The sequence below is a fragment of the Dipodomys merriami genome, unplaced genomic scaffold (genome assembly GCF_024711535.1).
Source record: "Dipodomys merriami isolate MVZ:Mamm:240054 unplaced genomic scaffold, mDipMer1.0.p SCAF_62, whole genome shotgun sequence".
Lineage (NCBI taxonomy): Eukaryota > Metazoa > Chordata > Mammalia > Rodentia > Heteromyidae > Dipodomys > Dipodomys merriami.
In genome coordinates this window covers 4,028,341-4,056,317 of record NW_027206202.1, presented here as the reverse complement: position 1 = coordinate 4,056,317, position 27,977 = coordinate 4,028,341, and the positions used below count along the sequence as shown (strand labels likewise).

The 27,977-nt window shown below is 47.5% G+C and overlaps 1 protein-coding gene across 1 annotated transcript in view; it reads right to left on the bottom strand.

The window, feature by feature from the left end:
- Arhgap17 (Rho GTPase activating protein 17) overlaps positions 1-25,079 on the bottom strand; it is an 89,213-nt gene extending 64,134 nt beyond the window's left edge. The window contains 1 exon segment of the mRNA XM_070004301.1: positions 24,912-25,079. Coding sequence (XP_069860402.1) covers positions 24,912-24,964 — 53 coding nt within the window. The 5' untranslated portion in view covers positions 24,965-25,079.
- Positions 25,080-27,977: the final 2,898 nt, after the last annotated feature.

The window sequence follows — 27,977 nt, the reverse complement described above, 5'->3', positions numbered from 1 at the left end:
TTAAACAGAACTGGTATAGCCCAATCACAGATGACCAACCAAAAGAAAAAGAAAAGGAAAGGAAGGGAGGAAGGAAAGGAAAGAGAGAGAGAGAACAAAAAGAGAAAGAGAAGGAAGAAATGAAAAAAGCATTTCCAAAGCACCAGGAAAGTTAGATTTATTTATTTATTTATTTTTGCCGGACATGGGGCTTGACTCTGGGCTTGGGTGCTGTCCCTGAGCTTCTCCGTGATCAAGGCTAGCACTCTACCACTTGAGCCACAGCACCACTTTTTGCTTTTTCTGAGCAGTTTATTGGAGATAAGTCTCACAGACCTTCCTGCCTGGGCTGGCTTCAAAGTACAATCCTTAGATCTCAGTCTCCTGAGTAGCCAGGATTATAGGTGTGAGCTATGGGTGCATGCTTAGAAAATTGGAATTTTATAGTCAAGGAAAGAACCAAAGCCAGGCACCAGTGGCTCAGGCCTATAATCCTAGCTACTCAGGAGGCTGAAAACTGAGAATCATGGTTTGAAACCAGCCCAGGCAGGAAAGTCCAATTAACCACTAAATTAACCAATTAACCACCAAAAAGCTGGAAGTGGAGCTGTGGCTGGAGTGAGTAGAGCACTAGCCTTGAGCAAAAAACCCAGGCTCTGAGTTCTAGCCCCAGGGCAAAAAGAAAAGAAAAGAAAAGAAAGAAGGAAGGAAGGAAGGAAGGAAGGAAGGAAGAAAGAAAGGAAGGAAGGGAGAGAAAAAGGGAAAGAGAAAGAGATAGAGGGGGAAGCAAAATACAGTAACTGGAATTCATATATCATAATATACATCTTCAAGAAACCTCACTTTTCAACACCAGATTTCTAATACAAACAAAAAGGCTTTATGATTAGGATGAAGCTCAATAGTAGAATGCTTTCCTAGTAAGCACAAACACAAGGCGCACACACACACACACACACACACACACACACACACAAACACACACATTTAAAAAGTTGTAGTTTACTTACATTATTTCCTTTTGCACATATTAGTTCATTTTACTAACACTTGCAGAGCAATTTCGATTCCCCTATTTTACCTTACGGGTGTGGGTGCTGACAGGACCATCACCAAGGGACATGATGTGAGCCTGTCTTGAACCCTTAGACAGACAGCAAACTAGTGTCTGTGGGCCGGCTGGCTTTCACCCCGGTTTCCTTGCCACACTCTGCTCTTGCCCACCACAAGCTAACCACGTGATCTAAAAATACACCCCTACGCTCTCCTGCCCCTTGTTTTATATTTGCACTGATGTTCTCACGCAGCTTTCACGAGAGGACAATCAAACAGCAGAACACTCTGAGGCTGGGAAGGGGGCTTTTGGGTAAATGCAGGGTTGCGTCTACCATCTGCAAACCTTTACTGTACCATCGATGTCTGACAAAGGCTTACAGCTCTCAGAGCCCTCTGGGTCCATGAAGGCCAGAAAGTTCCATGATTCATTCGGGGCATAGAATGAAAGGGAAAGCTGGCCAGCTGGGGTGCGGGAGCTGTGGAGGGAGGAGGGAGCTCGGGGTGGAGAACACCACCCAGGGAGGGCCCTTTTCTGAAGGTCAGAGGGAAGCGTGCTTGGCAGGGGAAAGAACACTGTGGCTGACTCAAAGCAATCCTTGCTTCTTAAAAGCGAAAGGCTCCCCAGGACAACCGCTGGGGACTGAGCGGAACTCTCCAGCACCGCGTGGAGTTCACCCCGCACTGCCATGCCATTTGCCACCAGCCTGATGCTTTACTCATTGGACAAATATCTGCCTGCTTCACTGACCACAAGCTCTGAGGTCCCTGGCCTGACAGACCTCAGACTGTCGAGGAAATGGACAGTTCTCCAGCACAAGGAGCAGCTGGAGGGTGGGGGGGAGAACAGGGTCCCCTCGATCATCATCACTGTCATCATCACGGCTGGCACTAGGGTAAGAGCTCAGCACTGTTGTAGGCGCTCCAGGAGTAATTCCAGGAAGGTCCACCGTCATGGAGGAGGAAAGAATTAATGCAGAGAGGCTCAGGGCCTTGCCCATGGTTTCTGAATCAGTTTCTAAATTGGAGCAGCATCCTGCAAAGGCCCTGTTCTTGACCACCAAATCCATGCTTTACACCTGTTGATGGATTCACCCTTCAGCTAGCCACGAAACTGATGCTATGATTATTCCCATTTTAGAGACGAGACATCTATCTAGGCCCAGAGGGGGTAACAGACTTGCAGGTGCTTACAGAGGTCACAGGGGAGACCCAGAGCACAGAAAGGTCTTCTGAAACTGGTGCTGGCTTCTGTGGCCGACCCCATGGAAGAGTTGGGGAAGTGGATGCTGATGTACCAGAGGCCGTGAGGGCAGGGAGAAGCCAAGTTAGGAGTGACAAAGAGCAGGCACAGGGGATGTGGCTGGGGAGAAAGCAACCCAGAAGCTCAGGTATGTGGGTGGTGCTGGAGTCCGAGGGTGAGGTGTGGATCCCAAGCAACTTTCTGGTACTCAGGGAAAGCACTGCAAATGGTACCTGGGGAGAGGGACAGAGCAGGAGACCGCTGCTTCTTCTCTGGAGGTTCCTGAAGGGTGATAGAGAAATCTGAAAATGAGCATCAGGTAATGACCTTCCACCATGCAGAAAGGCAAGCGTGCTGACAATGAGTACAGGCACCCTCAAATTAAGGCCTGCCCCATGGCAAATTCTGATGCCCTTCCTGTGGCAACAGCACAACCCAGACTCGAATAAGACTGGCTCAAGTCCCCATACACACAGCTGGCAGGAGTATGCCATTCTCACATTCCACACACACCTGGCAGTCAGTCACAAGTGACCATGGGGAGAAAACAGTCAACAGAACTAGACCCAGAGACAATCGACTTACTGGGATTGTCTCATAGGGGCCCGATAACAACTAGAATGAATGCATGCAAGTACTGAGTGAAAAGGTTGAGAAATGTACAGGTGAGGAGTTACTCCAATTAAAACACAGGGAGAGAAAAGGACGGAAGGAAGTTGTGTGATCCATGGAGTAATATGATTCTGGCACATATGTAATAGTCCGGTATATGTGTGTGAGAGAGAAAAAACATGGCAGAAGTATTTTTAGAGTTAACATAAAAGCTTTCCAAGCTAAGCACCAGTGGTTCACACCTGTCATCCTAGCTATTCAGGAGGCTGAGATCTGAGGATCATGGTTCAAAGCCATCTTGGGCAGGAAAGTCAGTGAGATTCTTACCTCCAATAAACCACCAGAAAACTGGAAGAGGAGCTGTGGCTCAAAGTGGTAGAGCACTCAGGGTGAAAAAGCTCAGGGATAGCACCCAGGCACTGAGTTCAAGTCCCATGACTGACCAACCCCCCCCCCCCCCCAAAAAAAAAGAAAACAAAACAAAAAAACCTTTAGATCCAAGGTACTCAGAGAACCACAAGCTAGATAAGAAAAACATAAAACATCTAAATTGTTGTAAAAAAGATAAGATGTAATTTTATTTATTTATTTTGTTAGGGGTGGTGGTGAAGGTATTTAGGTTGAACTCAGGACCTCCCACTTGCTGGCAGGTGCTCATCCACATGAGCCACACTGTAGCCCTTTTTTAAACAGGGTGTATTTTTGCCTAGAATCTGCCTCCAACTTTATTCCTCCACTTACATTCCCTATGTAGCTGGTATCATTATTTAAGATGGGGTCTTGCTATCAACTTTGCCTGGGCTGGTCTTAAATCATGATCTTCCCCATCTCCACCTTGAGTAACTGGGATTACAGGTGTGAACCAGTGTGCTCAGCCCAGAAGTAAACCTTAAAGCGGGGAAAGGGAACTGGACATATGGGGAGCAATAGTAAGAATAATGGCTAACGCTGAGACCAAATCATCCAAGTGCTGAGAAGAACTGACAACTTTACATTTCTGTGCCACATTCCTTCAAAAGAAAAGACATATTTCGAGTGTCAAAGGCTCACAAGAACTCATCTCAACAAGCCCTCACTGTGGGCCTGTGGGTGGGGAGCAGAGGGGGACATGAAGAGAAGCCAAGACCATGTATTTGTGCTGACCCATCAGAGTGGCAAGGAAGAATGGTTAAATAGCTTCCAATGCTGACCAGCAATCCTGTTCTGCACTGTTGCCCACAGCATATAGACACCCTGGACTAGGGGACCAGGCAGGATGAGCGGGGCACAGGGCGGGCAGGCAGGTACCTGGGTACCTTCAGGTTAGAGCACCTTTAGACTGACACCAATCAGTGGCATTTTTTGTTTAAAGGTCTGAGACCAGGACTTGAACTCAGTACCTGCTGCTTTTGTTCACTGGCTAGCACTCTACCAACTGAGCCATGCCTCTAACCTCCGGTGTCTTTTTTGACTTTATACCTTCAGTGTCTCTGTGTAGGGAGATCAGGAACCATGAAAACTGGAAATTTTATCTACTTTCTCGGAGAAAACCAGGATAGCGTGGCATTTAAAAAAACTACCAATGTTCAACTACGAAAACTTTTAACTTCTGTGGTCTCTGAGATCTTAGAACATAGAAAGAAAAACGTGTAGAGCTGTAAGCATAGAACTCGGTGCTTCTAGAACTTACTGCTCCACTCTAACTGGGATTAGCACCTAGCAAACAGGAAAATCAATCACAGGTGGTTGTGGATGAGTCTCTTAGAAGAGTCAGCAAGATGGGAAAGGGGAGACCTAGTGGAGCCCCAGAGCAATGGCAAGGCGCCTGAGAAGACGAGACCTGGGACAGAGGGCTCTTCCTGAGGCATGTCCTCATGCCTTTGGGAGTGGGAAGTGAGACTTTCGATGCCCCCGAGGGTCTCCTGAGCCTGGCTGAAGGACAATCTGGAGGCTGTGCAGGGCACTGTGGGATGCAGAGTTGAAGGCTTCTGTTGGGGACACCGCGGCGGGCCTTGTCGGCATGGGTTGCGTCTGGCCCTGACACACTGAGGGGTGCCTGGATGAGAGGTGCGGAACACGCTATCGATCTCAGGAAAGTCAGGAAGTCTGCCAGGAAAGCTGCTCCCGCGGAAAGGGTGACAAGGCAAAGGACAGACAGGCATGGAGGAGGGCCGAAGCAGAGAACAGAGGAGTCCCTAGCCAGGTGTGCTGGTGGCTTCTTCCAAACCCAGTACTCAAGAGGAACGATGCAGGACTGTGAGTTCGAGGCCAGCCTGGATTACATAACGAGACTCTATCTCGAACAAATAAATGGGAAGGAAGGAAAGAAAAGGGAGTGGAGGGAGGACAGGAGTGGAACGAACAGGAGAAGAGTCAGTTGCTAGGGAAGGGAAATCGCAGGACTGAGGTGTGAGTAAGGCAGCTATGGCCCTGGGGACAGAAGAGGTGCAGAAAGAGGAGAGTGGAGGCCAAGCTGGAGAGGGAAGAAGTCGGGGTGATGAGAGAAATGAGGGGTGGGTTTATTTTGACCCTTCAATATCCATTTTCAATAGTTTTTTTTTCCCTCTAAAACAATATTGGTATCTATTTTTTTTTCCTAGTCTAGAAAAATTGACGTAAGATTATGACTGGCTTGGGCCTTACTCATTAAAATAATATTTATTGGGTGGCTGTGCTGGGCTAGGCCCTTGGATACAAAAATAACTAGGACAGGTATTGGAGGCCAAGATGCCGGGCACGGAGGGGAGGGAGGGGCCCAAGAAGACAGGCGGCGGTGGAGAGGGGGGCTGGCTGTGAAGGCAGTGCAGAAAGCGGGGGGACCCAGGTTGGAGGGCTGCCTAAGTCAGGTGGTAGGATGGGGACCCTGGGGCCATAAAAGAAGGGCACATGGCCGACTTGCCCATGAGACCAGACAGAGCCGCAACCCCAGGTTCTCCGGAGATCTGGAGGCAGGTCATCCAAGGAGAGTGGGTGTGTCCGGGCTGGGAAAGTGAAAGTCTGGCTGGGGAGAATGGGATGCGGAATGGAGCCAAGGAAAGCTCGGCTCAGCTGGAAGGCCAGAAAAGCTTTGACCCACACCATTGGATGATCTTTCTGGACCACACCCTGCACTCCAGGTGTGGAAGCACAGGTGAAAGAAAAAAGTTGGCCAGGCTGAGAGTTGCAAGTGAAGTCTAAGAGGAACTTGGCTGATTGACTCTGCTCGGAGAAGGAAGGAAAGGGATGGCGGGGGAGGGGGGGTGCAGAAGGCACTGCCTTGGGAGACAGGCTGCTCAAGGGGGAGAGACTGTGGACAGACCATAGACAAAGAGATCAGGCAGAAACAGTTCTCATAACACAAATTGCTTCTTGGAAAATAAGGCCAGTTTACTTTCCCACTGGCAAAGGTGAGCCTCACTGTCTCTCTCTCCACTCCCAAGATGGCAAGGTGCCATCATCTTGACCTGTGCCTGTTGAATGGGAGATGTAGTCTGGACGCTTTGCATTTCGGAGAGGATTTGTCTCACACGCTTCCAGCTGTAGTTCCTCTGTGAACTCAGTTTATGATACTTGCTCAGCAGGGGGGGGGCATTCTTTACATTAAGAACTTGAGATAGACCGGGTGCTGGGTGGCTCATGCCTATAATCCTAGCCTACTAAGGAGGCTGAGATCTGAGGAACCCGGTTCAAAGCCAGCTTGGGCAAGAAAGGCTGTGAGACTCTTATCTCCAACAAACTACTGAGAACAAAAGCCAGAAGTGGCAATGTGACTCAAGGGTAGAGCACTAAGCCTTGAGCAAAAGAAGCTTAGGGACAGTGCCTAGGACCTGAGTTCAAGCCCTAGGATGGGCACAAAAACAAACAAAAAACTTGATACACTAAAGGTATTAACCCTCCATGTGACTGCTGTTAGGTTTTTCCTATTAGTCATTCAACATAATTTTAATTATGATATCATAATGCATCACAGACAGTTTATCTCTCCCTGCCCCCTTCCCAGGGCTAGAAATCAAATCTAGGGCCTCACACAGGTTAGGCAAGTGTTTTACTGCAGAGCTATACCCACAGCCTAAAATTTAACTCTGAAGATTATCTTGTGTTGTTCTATCTCTGCGCTTTCATACCAAACTTTCCATGAGATGACACATTCTCTTCTGCTTCTCTCTCTCTATTTGTCTGTGTCTGTCTGTCTGTCTGTTTGTCTGTCTCTCTCTCTCTCCCTCCCTCTCTCTCTCTTTTTCTCTCATGCTGGTCCTGGGGCTTACACTCAGAGCCCAGATGCTGTCTGAGCTTTTTGGCTCAAGGCTAGAGCTCTAACACTTGAATCACAACTCCACTTCTGGCTTTTTTGGTGATTAATTGGAGATAAGAGTCTCATGGACTCCACTGCCTGAGCTGTCTTTAAACCCTGATCCTCAGATCTCAGCCTCTTGAGTAGCTAAGATTACAGGTGTGAGACACTAGTCCCCAGCTCTCCTACTCCTTCTATTTTTAACACACATACAATTTTCCTCCCACCAGGGACTGAAAAGGCCAGGGTGTCCACATGCCAGGCAAGAACTCCACTGCTGAGCCCTGGCCTCAGCCCCTGCATGAAACTCTTAATCTGCCTGGAATTTATTTTGGCATAGGGTGGTGAGGCGAAATCTAACCGAACTACTCTTCCCAGTACTAACCTGTTGTCTCCTATGATTTCCTTGGTGTCTTGTGATCCCTCTTCATCACTCGCCAACTAGTTAAACATACCTGGCCTTGTTCCCCCTTGGGGTCTGGAGCTCTAGGTCACAAGTGTGGGTGCAGGGCATAGAGGTTGACTGGGCTAAGGTTAGAGAGAGCCAGTGATCAGCACATGAGAGACCCAAGCTCCTCAGCCTCAAGTCACCCCCCACTCCACCCTAATGCAGGAGGGAATGAACTCACTGCCAGAAAGCCGATCACAAAGCCTTGTCAGAGAACCAGCTCCTTGGGGGGAGGCTCCCATGTAGAACTACAGTACCCATGGGCATGCACACTGAAGGACACATCAGCAATTAGTAACTGGCATGGAGAATCTCTCAGATAACTATTGAGTTTCTTGAGTTGCCAGATATGTTGATTGGTTTTCCTCCATCCCGGGGTTTGTGTCCACAAGCGTGAGGATTCTTAGAAGTCTATGAAATTATATCTGGCTCTCTGTGTATGGATGATTTTCTTTTCCTTCCTTCCTTCCTTCCTTCCTTCCTTCCTTCCTTCCTTCCTTCCTTCCTTCCTTCCTTCCTTCCTTCCTTCCTTCCTTCCTGCCAGAGGTAGTGAGAACCTCTATCTAAAATTTCCAGAAAAGTTTCTATTCCTAATGACTGCCCTAAACTAGGCATAGTAGTTCATACCTGTAATCATAGCTACTTAAGGAAGGATTATGGTTCAAGGCAAGTCCCAGCAAAAAATGAAACCATATCTAAACCAAAAAGAAGCTGAACATGATGGTGTGTGCACTTCATCCCAGATAAGAGGGGAGTATAAATAGGAAGATCTTAGATTAAGCCCAGCCCAAGGGCATAAATGCAAGACTCTTCAAAAATAATGAAAAGTGCCAGGTGCTAGTGGCTCATGCCTGTGATCTTAACTTCTTAGGAGGCTGAGATCTGAGGACTGCAGTTCAAAGCCAGCTTGGGCAGGAAAGTCTGCAAGACTCTTAATCCAATTAATCACTAGAAAGCTGGACGTGGAGCTGTGGCTCAAAGTGGCAGAGCACTAGCCTTGAGTGAAAAAGCTCCAGGGCATCTCCCAGGCCCTGAGTTCAAGCCCCATGGCTGACAAAAACAAAGTAATAATAATAATAATAATAATAGACTGGGGGCTTGGGCTAGGAAGTAAAAGGCCCAGAGTTCAAACTCTGGAATTACAGAGAGAGAGAGAGAGAAAGAGAGAGAGAGAGAGAGAGAGAGAGAGAGAGAGAGAGAGAGAGAGAGAGAGAGAGAGAGAGAGAGAGAGAGAGGGAGAGAGAGGGAGAGAGAGAGAGGGAGAGAGAGAGGGAGAGAGAGAGGGAGAGAGAAAAAGAATGAACATAAGGAAAAAGAAAAAGGAAAGAAGGAAAGAAAAAAGAAGGGGGGAAGAAGGAAAAGATACTCAGCACCTACAATTACACCCACTGCCTTGTGACCTAACTTCCTTGGAAGTGATGCTGACATATTGCCACAGGTGCTCCATTGAAACTGACCTCACCATTTCTCAATGCTTTCATCCGGTTCCTAAGCCTTAAGTAGTAGAGGTAGCAGAAATTCTGCATACTACATTTAAAATCAGGCAAGAACATAGAGCAGAAGTCCAATGTAAAATGGATGTATCCCATTTGAGGAATCCAGAAAACTAGAGGGGCCTTACCTATTAAAAAATCACTTTGTAGAGCAGAGCCCCAGTGGCTCATGCCTGTAATCCTACCTACTCAGGAGGCTGAGATCTGAGGATCATGGCTTGAAGCCAGCCTGGGCAGAAAAGTCCATGTGAGATTCTTATCTCCAATTAACCACTCAAAAACTGGAAGAGGTATGGTTGCTCAAATGGTAGAGTTCTAGCCTTGAGCCCCAAAAAGCTCAGAGACAGTACCTAGACCCTGAGTTCAAGTCTCACAACAGACAAAAAAAAATTTTTTTTAGTCACTTTGTAGGTTAGCCTCCTAGGAATGGTTCCCAGACAAGTTCAGGAGTGGAACAACAGGAAAGCAAGATGACTTCAAAAGGTCAAGCCACAGGACTAAGCCGCAAACCAAGCACAGCTTCACCCTCGGGCAGGTCAGTGGAGGCTGCGGGCCCCAGGGCCCAAGCTCCCACATCTCCCCTAGCCTCAGTGAAAGACTCTCCACCTCCTATTCACGAAAGCCTCTCTCTCACCAGCTCAGCACCAGCCTAAGGTGACCCCTTTCTCTCCTGTCCACGCTTAAGCCCTCAGAGCGTACAGAAAACTCCAAGGGCATTTCTTGGATGGTTTCCAGGAGTAACACCAAAATCCCCAAATCCCGCCCTCTTGTCCAAACACTGAGGGGTGTCCCCTCTACCAGTTCTGAAAGAGGTGTTAAAGCACAGTTCACTTTCTTCTGTAAACAACATAACATAAAATAATAAAACCACTTGCAATCTGATGACTAAGACACAGAACAAAGGCTCACATTGCAGACACGCTGACAGGCATGTGGCTTAGGAGAACAATGCTTGCCGATTTCTCCAGGACTATCCCTATCACTCTTGCAGTTTAGCAGGATTTCAAGGTTCCTGTTTAAATTCCAGACTGTTACACCTTATCCTGGAGTCTAACCAACTACATGAAAGATGACAAATCATTCAACATAATAGGAAAAGTCAGTCACAGTGGTATGACCCTCTGGTCCAGCTATTTGGAAAGCTGAGGTGTAAAAATCACTTAGGGTTGGGCACTGATGGCTCATGCCTGTAATCCTAGCTACTTCAGGAGGATCTGAGGATCACAGTTTGAAGTCTGCTAGGACAGGAATGTCTATGAAAATTCTTATCTCCAATAAACTACTCAAAAACCAGAAGTGGTGCTGTGGCTCAAAGTGGTAGAGCATGAGCTTGAGCAGAAGAGCTTAGGGATAGCGCCCTGGCCCTGAGTTCAAGCCCCACAACCAGAAAAAAAAAATCACTTAGGCCCAAGAGTTCACTCAGCCTGGACAATATAGAGAGACCTGAGACCTGTCCCTTTGAGGGGAAAGAAAATTCAGGAGTTGTGAGGCGTACTTGTAATCTCAGCACTTGAGGGGCTAAACTAAGTTATGAGGATTGTGAGTTCCAGGCCAGCTTAGGCAACATAGTGAGATCCTATCTTAAAAAAAAAAAAAAAAACTTAAAAAAAACAAAACAAATCAAACCAACAAAAACAGCAACAGAGCAAGCAAAAGGAAGGAAACTAAGAGAACTAGGAACATGACATTATTATATACATAGATGTGCCAAAGGCTAAAGTAAAAATTAAGTCAGTGAAAATTATCAGTTGTAACTAGCTAAGTAATTACAAATGTATAGAGAACACTAAGATTACCCATGCCAATCAACTGAAGTATCTAGGCCCTACTTGTCAGCAATAACAACAAGCAACTACTTAGGCCACATATAGTCACTCTCCATCTCCCCAGGTTATCTGCCATCTCTTTCATCCCCCCCCCCAGGGACAGCACACAGATTAATCAGGCAATAGATGTCACAGTCAGGTTTATTTTTGTTATCTAGGGCCTAGACCAGGGCAGGCAGCCAATAAGCAATATGATGATCATCACCATCACAGAAGAGCCTTGGTACCTGCAAGGAGTCCACCATGGAGGAAAAGCTGCACGTGCTTGGGATTCAGAGTTCAGTACCACCCTGAGCATGCTCAGTTTATTTCCAACCCCCCCCCCCCAACACTGTCCAACTCTTGCTAAAGACCTATCATCTTTCGACGAATCTTTCAGGTTCATATTGTCCTTTCAATATGCTCTTTGGGCTTGGGAGGGCTGACATACTTTCTCCTTGCTTTCTGGGTACTATTTGCAGACAAAATTAAGGTCAGTGAAACACTTGGCAGGTGTACAATTATGACAGAGCAGGACTTCTTTCTCATCATCATCTAAGCTGTGGAATATGCACACAAAAATTAAATTGTTTTGTTTTGGTACTTCTTTTATTTTTATTTTTTTTACTTTATACTGTGCTGGGTCAACCCATCAAATTCTTAATAATTTTTCTAAGAACTAAAATTGATATTGATGTTCATTTTGCATCAAAACTGGAAATAATTAAAAAAAATAACCTGACAGACACTAGCTCATCCAAATTTAAAAAGCTACTAAGGATGTATCCTTGGCGCTCACATCTACACATACAAACACACAAAACCACAAATCCAAGGGAGAGAAGAGACAGCCTACTGGGAGATCAAAAGGAGAGGTAAGCATTCCATTTTTAAGACAAACATTATATAACAGTGAAAAAGAACTTTATGTTACTTATTCTTGTCTGAACATCATGGTGTTGGGGTTTTTCTTAACTCTGGCTGTTATCTCTGCCTCCCTAGCTGCTTGCCTGCTGCCAGATTTCCTTCCCTAATGACCCATTTTCTCAGCCTTCTGCATCTAAGGACTTCCCAAATTTTACCATGGTAGTATACAAACCATGACCTCCTAAAACTGAAATATTGTGGAAGGTGTTTAAAAGAAGACATATAAGCATAATGGACATTAAAGAACATTAGAAGTTACATTGTGGGAAATAAAATAGACTTTCAAGGCACAACAAAATCACCTTTTGGGGGTAAGAGGATCATCAGTTAACAGAGGGTAAAAAAAAAAATAGCTGGTTGCCAGAGGCTCACACCTGTATTGCTAGCTACTCAGGAGGCTGAGAATCACAGTTCAAAGCCAGCCTGGGCAGGAATGTCCATGAGACTCTGATCTCCAATAAGTGGCATTTTTGGAAGCGGAGGTAGCACTGTGGATCAAGTGGTAGAGCACTTACCTTGAGCTGAAGAGCTCAGGGACAGCGCCCAGGCCCAAAGTTCAAGCCCCATGACTGACTAAATAAATAAATAAATAAATAAATAAATAAATAAATAAATAAATAAATAAATAAATAAATAAAATAAAATAGGAGTACAATGATTGTACAGTACTTGAACACTTTGAAGAACATCTTGTGGAAGAAATGCATTCGGGAGAAATACTATTCTGGGCTTAACATATGGATATTACCTTAGACATTTTCTGCCAACTGACTTCAAAAGCAAATGAACTTGGCTGGGCATGTACTTGGCTCATCCCTCTCATCCTAGCTACTAAGGAAGTTAAGACCTACAGGGTCGGGCTGGGGAGGTGGCTCAGTGGTAGAGTGCTTGCCTTGCATACGTGAGGCCCTGGGTTCGATTCCTCAGCACCACATAAGCAAAAAGAAAAAGCCAGAAGTGGTGCTGTGGCTCAAGTGGTAGAGTGCTAGCCTTGAGCTGAAGAGCTAAAGGACAGCACCCAGGCCCAGAGTTCAGGCCCCACGATCGGACCCCCCAAAAAAACAAGACCTACAGAGTCATTGTTCAAAATCAGCCCAGGCAGAAAAGGCTAAGAGACCCCCATCTTCAAATAACTGGCCAAAAAAAAAGATGGTAGGAGGCATGGCTCAAGTGTTAAGAGTGCTATGAGCAACCAAGCTGAGTGAGCTTGAGGCCCTGATCTCAAACCCTAGTACCTAGAAGAAGAAAAAAGAAAGCTTGACAAGTTGGTCTCTACTAAGAACCAGTAACAGCAACTGTTACGGTTTTCTTACTAACAAAGTTATTAAAGAATAAGGTACTGAGTATTTCTGGCTTTGTTGATCTGTATCACGGCCATTCAGATGTTGTACGTCTGAGCAGTCACTGAATGCGCAGGTACATGTCGGAGGCCCTGGGCTGTGTCCCACCGCCTAGCTGATCACTCATCGTATCTGGTGACAGAGATGTACGTACCAGGGTTAGATGTCTCCGTGGTACGGCTGGGCTCCGTGTCGGGTAGCAGCTCCAGCCCAGGCATCTGTGAGTATCCAGTAACCATGTGAAATCCAAGATGGCTGACCCACACATGTTCACAATGACAGGTGACAGGTAGCTGGAAGAACTTCCCGTATTTCTGAACGTTTATTTCTATGAATATTCGTATTCATCCCAGCCCCTGCCAACTGAATCTATGATTTATGATGGAAGCTTTTTAAGAGGTAAAATTCTGACTAAACCATGGGCAGAATGCCAAGAAATTCTAGGAGAAATGTTAATGAAACATTAAAGGAAAGATCCAATTGACTCTGAGACCTAAAGACAGCTCTAATAGGAAGACACTGAAAAAGAAACACAGTATAGCTCGTGTGAAAGAGGAAAATCAAAAGGAAGCAGCCGCGCTGCAGAGGTGGCTCTGTAGTCCAGTGTTTACCCAGCATGCCCAAGACCCGGGGTTCAATACTGGTTTTGATACTCTAATAATTTCTTTTGCTACAATGAATTGTTACCTATCCAAAATAAAGTTTCTTTCAAGTCAATGATTTTTGCTAGAATCTGCTTTGTTTTCAGAACCTCTTCTAATCTTGTGCCTAGTCAAGAACATGCATTTTCAAAATTCCATCACTATAACCCTGGGAAGAAGAAGGTCAACAGGTTTATGAATTAAGAATCATTAATGATGCCAGGTGTCAGTGGTTCACACCTGTAATCCTAGTTACTCAGGAGGCTGAGATCTGAAGATCAAGGTTCAAAGCCAGCTGGGCAGGAAAAGATTCTTATCTCTAACCACCAAAAAGCTGGAAGTGGAACTGCAGCTCAAGTAATAGAGTGCTAGGCTTGTATAAAAGCTCAGGGACAGCACCCAAGCCCCGAGTTCAAGCCTCCCCCACCCCACCAAAAGAATCAATAATGAATAAAGGATTGGAATAATATTCATTAATTACATTGAAGATCTGCTGGAATAAGCTCCACTGGTTATGTGATCTCTTGCTCTCTCTCTCTTTTTTTTTTTTTTTGGTCAGTCGTGGGGCTTGAACTCTGGGCCTGGGCGCTGTCCCTTAGCTCTTCAGCTCAAGGCTAGCGCTCTACCACTTGAGCCACAGAGCCTGTTTTTCGAGTGGTTTATTGGCGATAAGAGTCTCACAGAGTTTCCTGCCCAGACTGGCTTTAAACCACGATCCTCAGATCTCAGCCTCCGTAGTAGGATTGCAGGTGTGAGCCATGGACATCAGGCTCTTAGATCTCTTTATATGTCTATCTTACCACTCAAGTTCTGAAAGACTTTTTTTGTTGTTAGTGGTGGTGGTCATGGGGCCTGAACTCTGGGTCTGGGCACTGTCCCTCGGCTCTTCAGTTCAAGACTGGAGCTCTACCGCTTGAGCCACAGCACCACTTCTGGCTTTTTCTGCTTATGTGGTACTGAGGAATCAAACCCAGGGCCTCATGCATGCAAGGCAAGCACTCTACCACTGATTCTGGTTATATATTAAACATCTGATAGCACTAAAGAGGATTTGTTGAACTGAATTGTTAACTGAACAATGAAATTGATAAGTAAACATGAATGCAATGACAACTACATAAACCAATGATATACACAGAGAACTCAACCAAGATACAGATGCACTGATTTTGATTTTGGTGGATAAAATGTAAATAAGTGGCTCACAGTGAGGTACAGAATCTAAGGTCTCAGCCTGCTTCCCAAGTGTTCTACCACTGAGTTAACCTTCTCAGCTCCAAGGGTAGGTGCTGGTGGCTTGTACCTACTGTCTGAACTATTCCAGAGCCTGAGATCTGAGAAGCCAGCCTGGGGAGTCTGTGAGACTCTTTATCTCTAATTAAACAGCAAAAAGCTGGAAGTGGAGCTGTGGCTCAAGCAGTAGAGCACTAGTCTTGAGCAAAAGAAGTTCAGGGATGGAGCTCAGGCCTACACACACACACACACAAGACAGTGTCTAATCCTCCTTAAGGTAATAGGGAAATGCAATATTCATTGTGCCATACATTATAGTGCAGTGTTCCTTTCTCTACTGTAAACTGTAAAAGTATCATCTTCAAATACAACTTGGAAATAATATGGTTACATAAATATTAGTTTCCTAAACATGGAATGGTTGTAAACTCCAGATATTGACTGCACTGTTTCTATAAGGGACCTGAACATCTGGGGAATTTAGTATCCCTAGGGTCTTGAGGACACCCAGGGAGCAATGTACATCATCCTTTTTAAAAAGAGGGCTCCTATCTTTAAAATGCTGCTTGAGTTCCCTTTTTCAAAGTAAATAGCTTATTTTTTTTTTTTTTTTGGTTGGCCATGGGCCTTGAACTCTTGGCCTAGGTACTGTCCCTCAGCTCTTGGCAAGCAGCTCTACCACTTGAGCCACAGTGCCATTTCCAGTTTTCTGGTGGTTAATTGGAAATAAGAGTCTCACAGACTTTCCTGCCTAGGCTGGCTTTGACCCAAGACCCTCAGATCTCAGCCTCCTGAGTAGCTAGGAGGACAAGCATGAGCCACCAGTACCCGGCTCAAGGTAAATAACTTTAAGGAATGAAATTTGGCTAAGCACAAGTGGTTCACACCTATAGTCCTGGCTATTCAGAAGGCTGGGATCTGAGAATTTCAGTTCAAAGCCAGTCCTGGCAGAAAAGGCTGTGAGACGCCTACCTCTAATTAACCGGGGGGGGGGGGGGGGGGAAGCTAAAAGTGAAGAAACTGCCTTAAGTGGTAGAAGGCCAGCCTTGAACAAAAAAGGTAAGGGACAGCACTCAGGCCCTGAGTTCAAGCATCAGTACCACCCTTCTCCCCACCTCCAAAAAAGAAGAATCAAACTTGTAAGTGAAGGAAAATGTCTACATGGTTGGAAAGTCAGGCAGCTCTAAAATAAAGTGCCTGTCTGTTTTTATTATGAAATATCCTATGTACACAAAATACAGTGTGTATATAAGGAACGATAAATAATGACAAAACAGATCAGCCATCCTCATCTAAAAAAAAACTACCTCATAACCAGCAGCCCAAACAACTTTGCAAACCACAGGGCTCAGTCTGCAAACTAAAGGGCAAAGCAGGCTGCCCAAGGCCAGATAAAGTTTGCAGATAAGTTCTGTTTGGCCTACTGAGTGGGGTGCTCTTTTTTTTTTTTAATTTGTTTTAGTTGCCAACATTTACATATCAAAAACATAATTTCAAACCCTAGGACCACAAAAACCCCACCAACCAACCAACAAAAATACTTCACATGGAAATCATCATTCTGGAGCACCTTTTAAAATAGGGACCTGTAGCTAAATTGCACCCACATTCACTAAGAACTTGAAGAGCAACTCCACCCTTTAAATGAACATGTATTCAGTATGTTCGCCACAGCTGCCACCGTTCCCTACTGGCTTATACCCACTTCCCATTTCACTCTTTTATTTCATTTGCCCTGGTGTTTTCATTTGTGACTCCTGCATACACAATAAAAATAAAACCAGGGGCTGGGAAGGGGGTAGAGTGCTTGCCTTGCATGCATGAGGCCCTGGGTTTGATTCCTCAGCACCCCATAAGCAAAAAGAAAAAAGCCGGAAGTGGCGCTGTGGCTCAAGTGGTAGAGTGCTAGCCTTGAGTCGAAGAGCTGAGGGACAGCGCCCAGGCCCAGAGTTCAGGCCCCACAATTGACAAAAATAAAATAAAATAAAAATAAATAGAAAACAGTATTTAAAATAGTTACTACAGGGCTGGGAAGTTGGCTCAGTGGTAGAGCACTTGCCTTGCATGCTCGAGGACCTGGGTTCGATTCCTCAGCACCACATAAGCAAAAAGAAAAAAAGCCGGAAGTGGCGCTATGGCTCAAGTGGTAGAGCGCTAGCCTTGAGCTGAAGAGCTGAGGGACAGCACCCAGGCCCAGAGTTCAGGCCCCACAACCGGACCCCACAAAAAATAAACAAAATAAACAAAATAAAATAGTTACTACAGAGGCTAAGATCTAAAGGATTCAGGTTTAATTAAGGCCAAGACTCAGTCTCCAAAATAGATAGCAGAAAAGCAGGGCTTGAAGATTGCTTAAGTGGCAGAGCACCAGCTAAGCAAGAAAGACCCCAGCTCAAACAGTATGACCAATAAATAAATAAGGTTAAAAAAATATTCAAAGTAGATCCAAGCATAATGACACATTTAAATGGATTTATATTTATTGGTTACTGTGCCAAGGAACTAACACTTGAGAAACAAATAGAATGATATCTATGTATAGCATAGATCTTTCTTTTCTCTCTTTTTCCCTCCTTCCCTCCCTCCCTTCCTTTCTCTTTCTCTTTCTTTCTTTCCTTTTTGCCAGTCCTGGAACTTGAATTCTGGCCTGAGCACTGTTCTTGAGCTTCTTTGGCTCAAGGCTAGCACTATAGCTTTTTCTGAATAGTTTACTGGAGATAAGAGTCTATGACTTTCCTTCCCAAGCTGGCTTCAAATCTCAATCCTCAGACTTCAGTCTCCTGAGTAGCTAAGATTACAGGCATGAGCCATGGTGCCCAGTTTCCTTTGTTTTTCTTTTTCTTTTTCTTTTTTTTTTTGTGACAGTCCTGGGGCTTGAATTCAACTCAAGGTCTAGGTGCTATCCCTGAGCTTTTTTGCTCAAGGCTAGCACTCCATTACTTGAGCCACAGCTTCTGCCTTTTTCTTGATGGTTAATCAGAGATTAGAGTCTCACAAACATTCCTGTCCAGGCTGGCTTTGAATCTTGACCCTCAGATCTCAGCCTCCCGAGTAACTAGGATTATAGGTGTGTGCCACTGGTCCCTGGATCAAAGCATAGATCTTTCTTTCAGGAGTGCCTGCCTGGTGCAGACACTGACTCCACTATGATGGTAAACCCTGGAGCTTCTCCCTGGTGCACACTAGAACCTTACTTAGCCAGGGGCAGTGCTATAAAGTAACATGACAAACAGGGAAGATGCTACATCATCACACCTTCACCATTCATTTTTTTCTCCTAGTGAAGAATGGATGTTCAGGTGCCAGTACCTCATCTGTTGGATATCTGAGAATTTCACAACATACAACTCACATAAGAAGTAACAAAGGTCAGATTAAGAAAAAGCTGCCACTGACTTCTTCCTATTCCTGCTCCAAAGGAGTCTTGCAGCCAAGCCTAGCTACCCAGCCTTCCCTCAGCCATCCTGCCCAGAGCATTCCTAGAGCTGCAGAGTGAAAAACAGCCATGGAATAGGGAAGGGAAACAGAATGGTCATGCAGGCAAAGTAAGGATCTGCAGTGGGAGACAGGCAAGAATAGGAAGGGCTGTCTCATGAAAGAGAACCTGGCTTATCTAAAATGTACCAGGAAGTAGATCTGAGATCAGCAGGCAGACATGTACTGGGACTGATGTGAAAATCTGTGCGGCTGACAATGGATGGGGCTAGCCTTTTAAGACAATGATCACTCCCTCTCTGGAGAGGGTTCTTTGCTCTCGGAGACTAAGGCTAGTCAGCAGGGAGCAGCTAGGTATGGGAACATTGAGACACTGGAGGACTGATCTGTCCTAGAGAGGAGAGCTGTAGCTCCACTCCAGGAGCTAGACTAGGTAGGAATGCAGGTGCTGACAGAGTGTCCAAGATTCTAGATAAAGCAGGAAATCCAGATTTTCATGTGAAAATGACTCTTTTGTGTGTGGGGGGGGGGAGGGTTGTCATGGGGCTTGAACTCAGGGCCTGGGTGCTATCCCTCAGATTTTCAGCTCAAGGTTAGCGCTCTATGGCTTGACCTACAGCGCCACTTCTGGTTTTCTGGTAGTTTTATTGGAGCTAAAAGTCTCATGGAGTTTCCTGTCCCAGGCTGGCTTTGAACTTACTATCCTCAGATCTCAGCCTCCTGAGTAGCCAGGATTACAGGCTTGGGCCACCAGTGCCTGGAGAAAACAACTCTTTTAAAAGTGGATAACAATAAATCAATAAGCATCACTGACCAAACTGATCGCATCTATGCCTTGTAAGCAAACAGTGTGCTGCCTCTGTCTTTGACTGGAGAAGGCTGAGCCAGGTAGGGTTCCTCACCCTTGGCATGGCACAGGATCATTCTCTGTCACTGGGGATACTTGGTGCAATGCAGCAGCACTCCTAGCCTCTAACTGACCAGATGCCAGCAGCAACCCCCCTTCATCACGGCAATGAGAAACACTCCCAGGAGGTCTGGGGGAAGGCATGGTGGCACAGGGTTTTGCCCGGCCATGTACCAGGCCCACCGTTTGATCCTCAGCTGACACACACTGCCCAGTGTATCCTGGGAGAAAAACCAACTCTGACTGAGAGCCATTGGACAACCACAGAATCCAACCCATAGCCTCCAGGATTTGATGACAGCATGGTTAAAACTCAACAGGGGCCTTTTCACCCAGGTTCTGAGCCACAGCTCTGTCATTTACCAGCTTCATGACCTAGCTTTGATCTCTGGCTTCCTCATCATTAAATCAGGAATAAGTAATAAAATCTCACCCAGAAGGCGTTCAACAAACATCCTTGGTAAAAAGGAAGCACATAAGCCCTCCTGACAGAAGGCCTGCATCTATACACTGCCCAGCCACTTGGTAAAGTGTGCCAACTTGCCAAGTCATTTCTCCTGTGATAATGCCCTGTAGGTGAGAATCAGGCCAGGTGTTTTAGCCCAACCCTTTGAAAACCACACCACTATAGAAATATAGATGAAACACACCAACCAGACAGTTCACAGATCTTCAGTAAAAAATGCAGGGGCATCAGGGTAAGGAAGATGGGAAAAATATATAAGATCCCAGGGCCTGCTTCCCTGATGAGTGGAGGACCAGTAAGTACTGGATACATCTGGTCTCCAGGAATTTTCTGTGGTCCCACGTAGTGCCACAGTGGTTGTTTACTTTAATTTAAATGCCATCGGATGTTCTTGGAAACCACACTGTGGGCTTTTCCTGAAAACTGCAGGCCCCACTGGACCTCCATTCCCACACAGCCTCTTTCTGGGACACAGTGCAGGTCCTCTGCAGGTCTCGTCTCGACCAAATCACTCATTTCTTTTACTAGCCTGGCCCTCCAGGCACTTGGGTTTGTAACCTTAGTGTGTCAAGAGGCATCTCTTAGGGAAAGCGCTCAGCCCTTCAGGGGAAACCAGGCTAGACTCTCCAGGGAGAGAGTTTAGGCGGGCCTAGTTAGATCCCTCTGATTCCTCTTCTCTTTCATACCTGGTTCTCCTAACTTCAAGCTCCTCATCCTTCCCCTTTTTAGGATGGTACCTCCCTCAAAGCACTATCTGGGTCTGCTGGATTATTCGCATTCAAGGATTTTAAAGGGCAAAATATCTTTCTCTGTAGCCCAGCTGCAAAAGGTGAGTCGGGGTGCTTCTTGCTAGGCTGATGATCAGCAAGCATTCTCCCTTCTCATATAGACTTCTCTACTCTTGTCCACATGGTCTGGGTGGGGCTGTGTTCAGTTCCTGGGGAAAGCAGGCATGTGACCCAGAAACATTCAGAGTCAAGCCTGGTACTTTGGCCACAGTCACAAAGTATTCTTTTCCTCTGGGACTTTATGAAGGACAATGGTTGCTGGGGGAGGGGTGGGGGAGAGGTCCTGAGCACACTGGCCTTGTGGAGTCACTCACACATAAAGCCACTTGGCCTCCTGTGTTTTGCACGGAACACTTCTATCTTGGCTCAGGCACCCTGACTTGGGTTCTCTTACCAACAACACACACACACACACACCTCATCATTGTGAGAAAAATGTAAGAGTTATGTGTGAAGGTAGAGAAAAACAAAAGGCTCTACTCCCATTTTCTCCTCAGAAGCTTGCTTCCATTCTTCTTCATTCCAATACCTGGGAGGTTTTTCCCAAGCAATCATCAGCCTTCTATAAACACTTATCTCAGAGATATAATTATTTTGCACTTGCCTATCTCTTCCACGTATCTGTGGAGCAGCTTGAGGGCAGAAACCATGTCTATTTACCTTTGATTGTTTAATACCTTGTATGTTGCTGCACAGTTCTAAGTTCCGGTATCCACTAAAGGACAGACTCAGCAGGTAGACACCCAAGTTACCAGGCCCCCTCACATGCCTTCCATGTTTCAGAGTAGACTCAGCCACCCAGAGTAAACAGATTGCATCATGGGAACTCATTCCTTCCAGACTTTACTCATTCCCCACACATCAGTCCCATGGAAACCCACCAGGGGGGTTACTCACAAGGTCTCCATCTTGCAGGAGTAACTCTCTCACACACATATACAACAGGCAAGACATCCGCACACATACCTTTCTTCTCCATTCATGTCCCAGGAAGGGAAAACCTTCTGTGCTTGCAAGCTTTCACCTTGACCCAACACACCCACAATGCACTCTGGTGCCCACCAAACCACCTGCTTCTATGCACTAACAACCCTAGACTCTCTCCTGCTTCGAGTATTCCTTTGCAATAATTTGAGAAGGAAAAATACAGAAAGGTGAGGAACTGGTAGACTGTGCCTGTAATCCTAGTTACTTAGGAGGCTGAGATCTGAGGATTGTAGTTCGAAGCTAGCTCAAGCAGTAAAGTCTGTAAGAATCCTATCTCCAACTAAACAAAAAGTGTGTGGTTCAAGTGCTGGAGTTCCAGCCTTGAGCAGCTGGGACAGCACCCAGGCCCTGAGTTCAAGCCCCAGGACTGGCACACACATGTACACATATGAGCATACACACACATACACAATCCACAAAGAGCTAAGAAATCAACAGCAAGAGAGCAACAGGTTCCCCAGTAAAAACAGATGTTCTAACTTTGGGTGCCTAACAGCCACACCCTGAATAACTCTGTAATAGCTGCTGCTTCCACTGGCATCTAGCAATAAAGATTTTTCAGAGTCAAAGGTCAGGCCCAGAATTAAAGTCCCAGTATGAATCACCAGTTACTCTATCCAGTTCACATTTTCCCATACTCAGCCCCACAGCAACGGGCAACACAGTAAGAACTAGGATCTTGAAATCAGGTGATCAATTACCTGCCATGTGACGGGAGCCAGTGCAGATCATGAGAATCAAAGGAGGTGTAAGTGGGGCTGTAGCACTAGCTTTGAGCAGAAACAAATGCAAAAACATGAGAGACAGTGCCCAGGCCCTGTGATCAAGATCTAGATCCCCCCTCCCCCCTGCTAAAAAAGGAAAAAAGTACCAGAACTTACAGGTGCTATAGACTAGTGAGGAACACAGGAAACATCAAGAGGCAATGTCACTACAAAAATAAGCAGGTGGAAAACGGAACTATGGCTCTGCCCAAGAGGGACATCTATTCTGTGCTGGAACATGGAGGATCTTCTAAAGCCACAGAGACTATCCCCAAGGAGGCCTGAAGACAGAGGTGTTTGTAGGTTAGACATCGTGAAAGAGACTGTCAAGATTTCCAGGGAGAGGATACTGAGTAAGAAATCCTGGCCTAGAAACTGAAAGTGGATGATGTCAAAGTAGGAAGGGAGGCTAAGGAAAAGCAAGTCAAGGAGACCCTAAAGGGCTTTCAAGACAGAAAACTCTCTAAACCTCTTAAAAGCAAAGTTCCATGCTTGACCCAAGGTAACAATGTAACTACAATGTAATGAGCAATGTAACAAACAATGCAACCCAACAATGTGACAACGTTACAAACTCTAAAGGATGGAAAGATTACAAAAAACCAGGTGAAAGGATAATCCTCACTATGCTTGTGGTTTGAAACAGTTATCCCCTTCCCCATTATAATTCACTGTCTTCTTACCCCTACATTTTATTTAACTTTCCTATAAATAACCGGGAAAGTGGGCATGTGTCAAGATAACCTGGTGAGGAATTTTAAACACTGAATGACAATTCTGAGCAAAAAAAAAAAAAAAGTAGCAGGAAACGAAACACTGTCAAAAGCAAATTTAGAAAACTCAAGAGGAAGTAAAAGTATTTTCACAGATACACAAAAAAGAAGTGTCTCATGTGCTTCAGCCAAACCAAACTCCCCTTAACTGTTACAGGGTAAAAAAAAAAAAAAAAAAAAAAATGAAGTGAGAGCTCTGCACTAGCTCTTGAAATTCTCCTATCTCTTTGCAGAACACACCACAGCAAATCGGTAAAGTAGAGCTAGCTGCATTGCCAGGCCTTAAAAACACTTGCTGGGAATGAAAACACAGCAAATGAAAATGGCCTAAAAAAGAAAGAGAGAGAGAGAAAGAGAGAGAGAGAGAGAGAGAGAGAGAGAGAGATAGAGAGAGAGAGAGAGAGAGAGAGAAAGAAAGAAAGAAGGAAAGAAAGAAAGAAAGAGTGCACCAATCATTCCCAGGGAATTGCCATCCTGAGTCTTCCATTTAAACATCGATGTTCCCTGTCAGGCATTGAAGCAGTACCAAAGAAACACGAGGAAGCATTTCGTTTCCACAGCTAGGTGAGGCAGACTCTGTGTGTGTGCGTGTGTGTATGTGTGTAGACTGTGTCTGTGTGTGTGCGTGCGTGTATGTGTGTGTAGACTCTGTGTCTGTGTGTGCATGTGTGTATGTAGACTGTGTCTGTGTGTGCGTGTGTGTAGACTGTGTCTGTGTGTATGCGTGTGTGCGTGCGTGCGTGTATGTGTGTGTAGACTGTGTGTGTGTGCGTGTGTGTATGTAGACTGTGTCTGTGTGTGTGTGTGTAGACTGTGTCTGTGTGTGTATGCATGTGTGTGTGCGTGCGTGTGTGTGTAGACTGTGTGTGTGTGCGTGTGTGTATGTAGACTCTGTGTCTGTGTGTGCGTGTGTGTAGACTGTGTCTGTGTGTGTATGCATGTGTGTGTGCGTGCGTGTGTGTGTAGACTGTGTCTGTGTGTGCGTGTGTATGTAGACTGTGTCTGTGTGTGCGTGTGTATGTGTGTGCGTGCGTGTATGTGTGTGTGTAGACTGTGTCTGTGTGTGTATGCATGTGTGCGTGTGTGTGTGTGTAGACTGTGTCTGTGTGTGCGTGTGTGTAGACTGTGTCTGTGTGTGTGTGCGCGTGTGTGTGTGCATACCATCTCCACATCCTCTCCTTTCCCATCCCCACTTTCTCAATGTCAAGATCTCCAAGTGGCCCATTTCCGAGCTTCCTGAAGACTGGCTACCAGCTCTCCAATCCCGCTCCAGGGCGTGCTGAATTTCACCAAGCCAATCCCACTGGCTTTAACCCTCCGGGGACTTCTAGGAAAAGGGGGTCACCCGGGAAGGGCGGGGAATGACGCTTCCCTCCACCCACCCACCCCCACCCCCGCCCCGCAAGCCCCGCGCTCAGCTCCGCGCCCAGGGCAGTCAGAGCGAAGCCGGCCACGGGCCGGGCCGGCGGGGGACCCGCGCGCGGGGCAGCGGAGGACGCGGGTGGGCGCGGGCCTCCCCCCTCCCCGTCCTCCCCCCCCTCTCCCCGGGTGATGCTCCCTGGGGTCGGGGAGGGGGGGGCGGGGAGACCCGGCGGAGGCGCGGCCCGCGCGGCGCGGTGGGGACCCGGCGGCCCGAGACGCTCGGGCGCGGCGCGGCGCGGCGCGGCCCCCGCTGGCCTAGGCCGGGCCCCGACCCTCCCCAGCCCGCCCCCCGCCCGGGGCCCCCCGCGCGCCCCGCGCCCCCCGCGGGTCGTCCCGGCGCACTCGCCTGCCCACGGTCTGGTTGGCCAGCTGCTTCATACGGTTGAACTGTTTCTTCATGGCGGCGGCGGTGGCGGCGGCCCCGGGGCTGGGGCCGGGCAGGGCAGGGGACGGCCTGGGAGCTCTACATCGCTTCCCGGCCCGAGCGGCGGCGGCGGCGGCGGCAGAGGTAAGGGGGGGGGGGGTCCGGGTGGAGGGGAGGGGGATGGCCCGGCCCCGCCCTCGTAGCGTCACTTCCAGCGGCGCCGCCCGCCCGCCCTCGGGGCGGAGCCGAGGGGGGTGGGAGGAGCCTTGGCCAGTGGGGGCGGAGCTAAGAAGGGCGTGTCTTGGCAGAACTGAGCGGATTGGGCGGGTCCTCGAGGGGCGGGGCCGAACCGGTGCAGGCCGAGGGGAGCCGAGAGGGCCCGAGTGAGGCCGGGTGGGCCGGGGCCGAGCCGGGTGGAACCGAGTGACAGACAGCCTTGGGGCTGAGCCGTGCCGGACGGAGCCGGTTAGCGCCGGGCCTGGCCGAGCCCAACCGGGGTCGGGCTCCTCTTCAGGCCCCGGCTGGGCTTCGGACCCCGACTCCGGGCTGCTCTTCCGGCCCCCGGCACTGCGCGGTCTCTGGCCCAGCCGCAGCCCAGCCGCCCTGGGGTTGACGTCGGCGCGGGGAAACCCCCGCAGACATCACGGACTGGGACCAGTACCTACGTTTCGCGGTAGATCGTAAAGTCACCACCCGGACGAGATTCCTGGCCCACGGGGAGAGGCGCCCCCGGGGCGTCCGGGAAGGGACGCAGCTCGCCGTGTGGGTGTCAGAACCGGGCCGGCCGGCCTGGCCGGGCACTGGGGGGGCCGTGGAAATCCTCGGCCTCTTCCTGAGAGAGGCGTTGGGTGGGGTGGGTGCGTTGCACCGGGCCACACTGGCGGGGCCACGTGGTGGCTCACACTTGTCATCCCAGCTTCTCAGGAGGCTGAGAGCTGAGGATTGAGGTTCGAAGCCAGCCCTGGCAGGAAAGCCCTTGAGACTCATTTAATCTACAATTAGTTAGCAAAAAGCCAGAAGTAGAGCTGTGGCTCAAGGGGTAGAGCACTAGCCTTGAACAACAACAAAAAAGCAGAGGCACAGTGCTCAGGCTCTAAGTTCAAGCCCCAGGACCGGCACAACAACAAACAGTGACTGCGGGGGCCCAGCTGGCTCATACCTGTAATCCTGATTATTCAGGAAGCGAAGATCTGAGGTTCAAATCTAGCCTGGTAAAGTTTATTTGAAAGTGAGAGTAAGACACCAGACAAGGTGAGGGTGACCTCTTGGCTACTAGCAACTTGTTGTAATCCCTAAACTATGACTTCCAGATGGAAGAGCCACCTGGTACCCTATGAGATCCTGTCTACCTGCTTGGTGGAGTCGGGGGAGGGGGAGGAAGGAGGAGGAGGAAAGCACAGACAGACTTATAAAGGTAAAAAGGAGGCCTAGAAATTGGTAGTGCTCATTTTATATTCTTTTTTTTTTTTGCCCATCCTGTGGCCTCTGGGCCTGGGTGTTGTCCCTGAGCTTCTGTGTGCTCAAGGCTGTGCTACCATTTGAGCCACAGCACCATTTCTGGCTTTTTCTGAATAGTTTGTAGGAGATAAAGAGTCTTACAGATATTACTGCCCAGGCTGGCTTAGAATGGCAATCCTCAGATCTCAGCCACCTGAGTGGCTAGGAATACAGGCGTGAGCCACCAGCACCTGGCTCTCCCTTTTATATTTCCTTGGGTGAGTTTCCTCTGGTCTGGCATCTACTTGGGTCACTGAGCTCCTCACCCCAAGGGGATGGCTGCCTTTGCAGGCCAGCTCCAGGGTGGTCAGGGGCTTTGTCTCCATGAGGACTATTGTCTCTCCCTATCTACCTAATCTTTCCCCTTCTGCCTCTTCCTTCATCCTGTGGTGCTGGACAATTTTCTCCTGGAGAACCAGGTTAGTTCTGACCTGCAGCTGTGGTTGGTCCCTGGTTTGGGGACCTTACCTGAGATCTAGGGCCACTCTCAGGAGGGAGTATGAGGCTTCACAGGCTACACTTGTCATTTGCCCAAGATGCAGATGAAGCTGAAAAGGGAGAAGAGTGTTACCTAACTCTGGGAGAAGAAACACAGAAGGCACTCCAGCAACTTTGAGGTCAAAGAATAAGAGACTTTAAAATCCTGGTAGCTGGAATGGTGGCTCAGGTCTTGTGGTCCCAGTTACTCCACAGGCAGAGAAGTAGGAAGATGATGGAAGAGACTGGGACAAAAGCAAGTCCTCTACCAAATGGGCCATTAGCAAATGGATTTGGAGGGTTGCAAACAGGGTGGGTGAGAGCCTCTATGTCCAAAAGAGCCTGGAGTGTGGCCTATGGTTTATACTCTAATGATTATGGTCCAGGTACTAGAAGCCCACAGAGAACTTAGGATTTCGTACTGGGTCATCCTAGGGTTCCTTGAAGCACAAATGGAAGTCACTAAAGCCTCTTTAAGAGTCTCTGACCACAGAACCAGAGTGCCTGTTAGGATTTATTTATTATTTAGTGTCAGCAAGGAGGCTTGAACTCAGCCCAGGCACTGTCTCTAAGCTTTTTCTCTCAAGGCTGGTACCCTACCACTTGAGTCACAGCTCCACTTCTGGCTTTTTGGTGGTTAATTGGAGATAAGCGTTTCATAGACTTTCCTGCCTGGGATGGCTTCAAACAGCAATACTCAGTCTCCTGAGTAGCTAGGATTACAGGCGAAAGCCACCAGAGTTAGCTTTGCAGATTTAAATTGGGACCAATATGAGAACCTTTATTTATTTTTAATTTGGTCAGTCATGGGGCTTGAACTCTGCACCTGGGCACTGTCCCTGAGTTCTTCAGCTCAAGGCTAGTTCTACTACTTGAGCCACAGCCCCACTTCTGGTTTTTTGGTGGTTAATTGGAGGTGAGAGTCTCATGGGCTTTCCTGCATGGGCTGGCTTTGAACTCTGATCCTCAGATCTCAGCCTCCTGAGTAGCTAGGATTACAGGCGTGAGCCATGGGTGCCCAGCTACGAGAACCTTTTGTTGGAGGGGTTGCTCTTAGTGGTAGGCTGATATGCA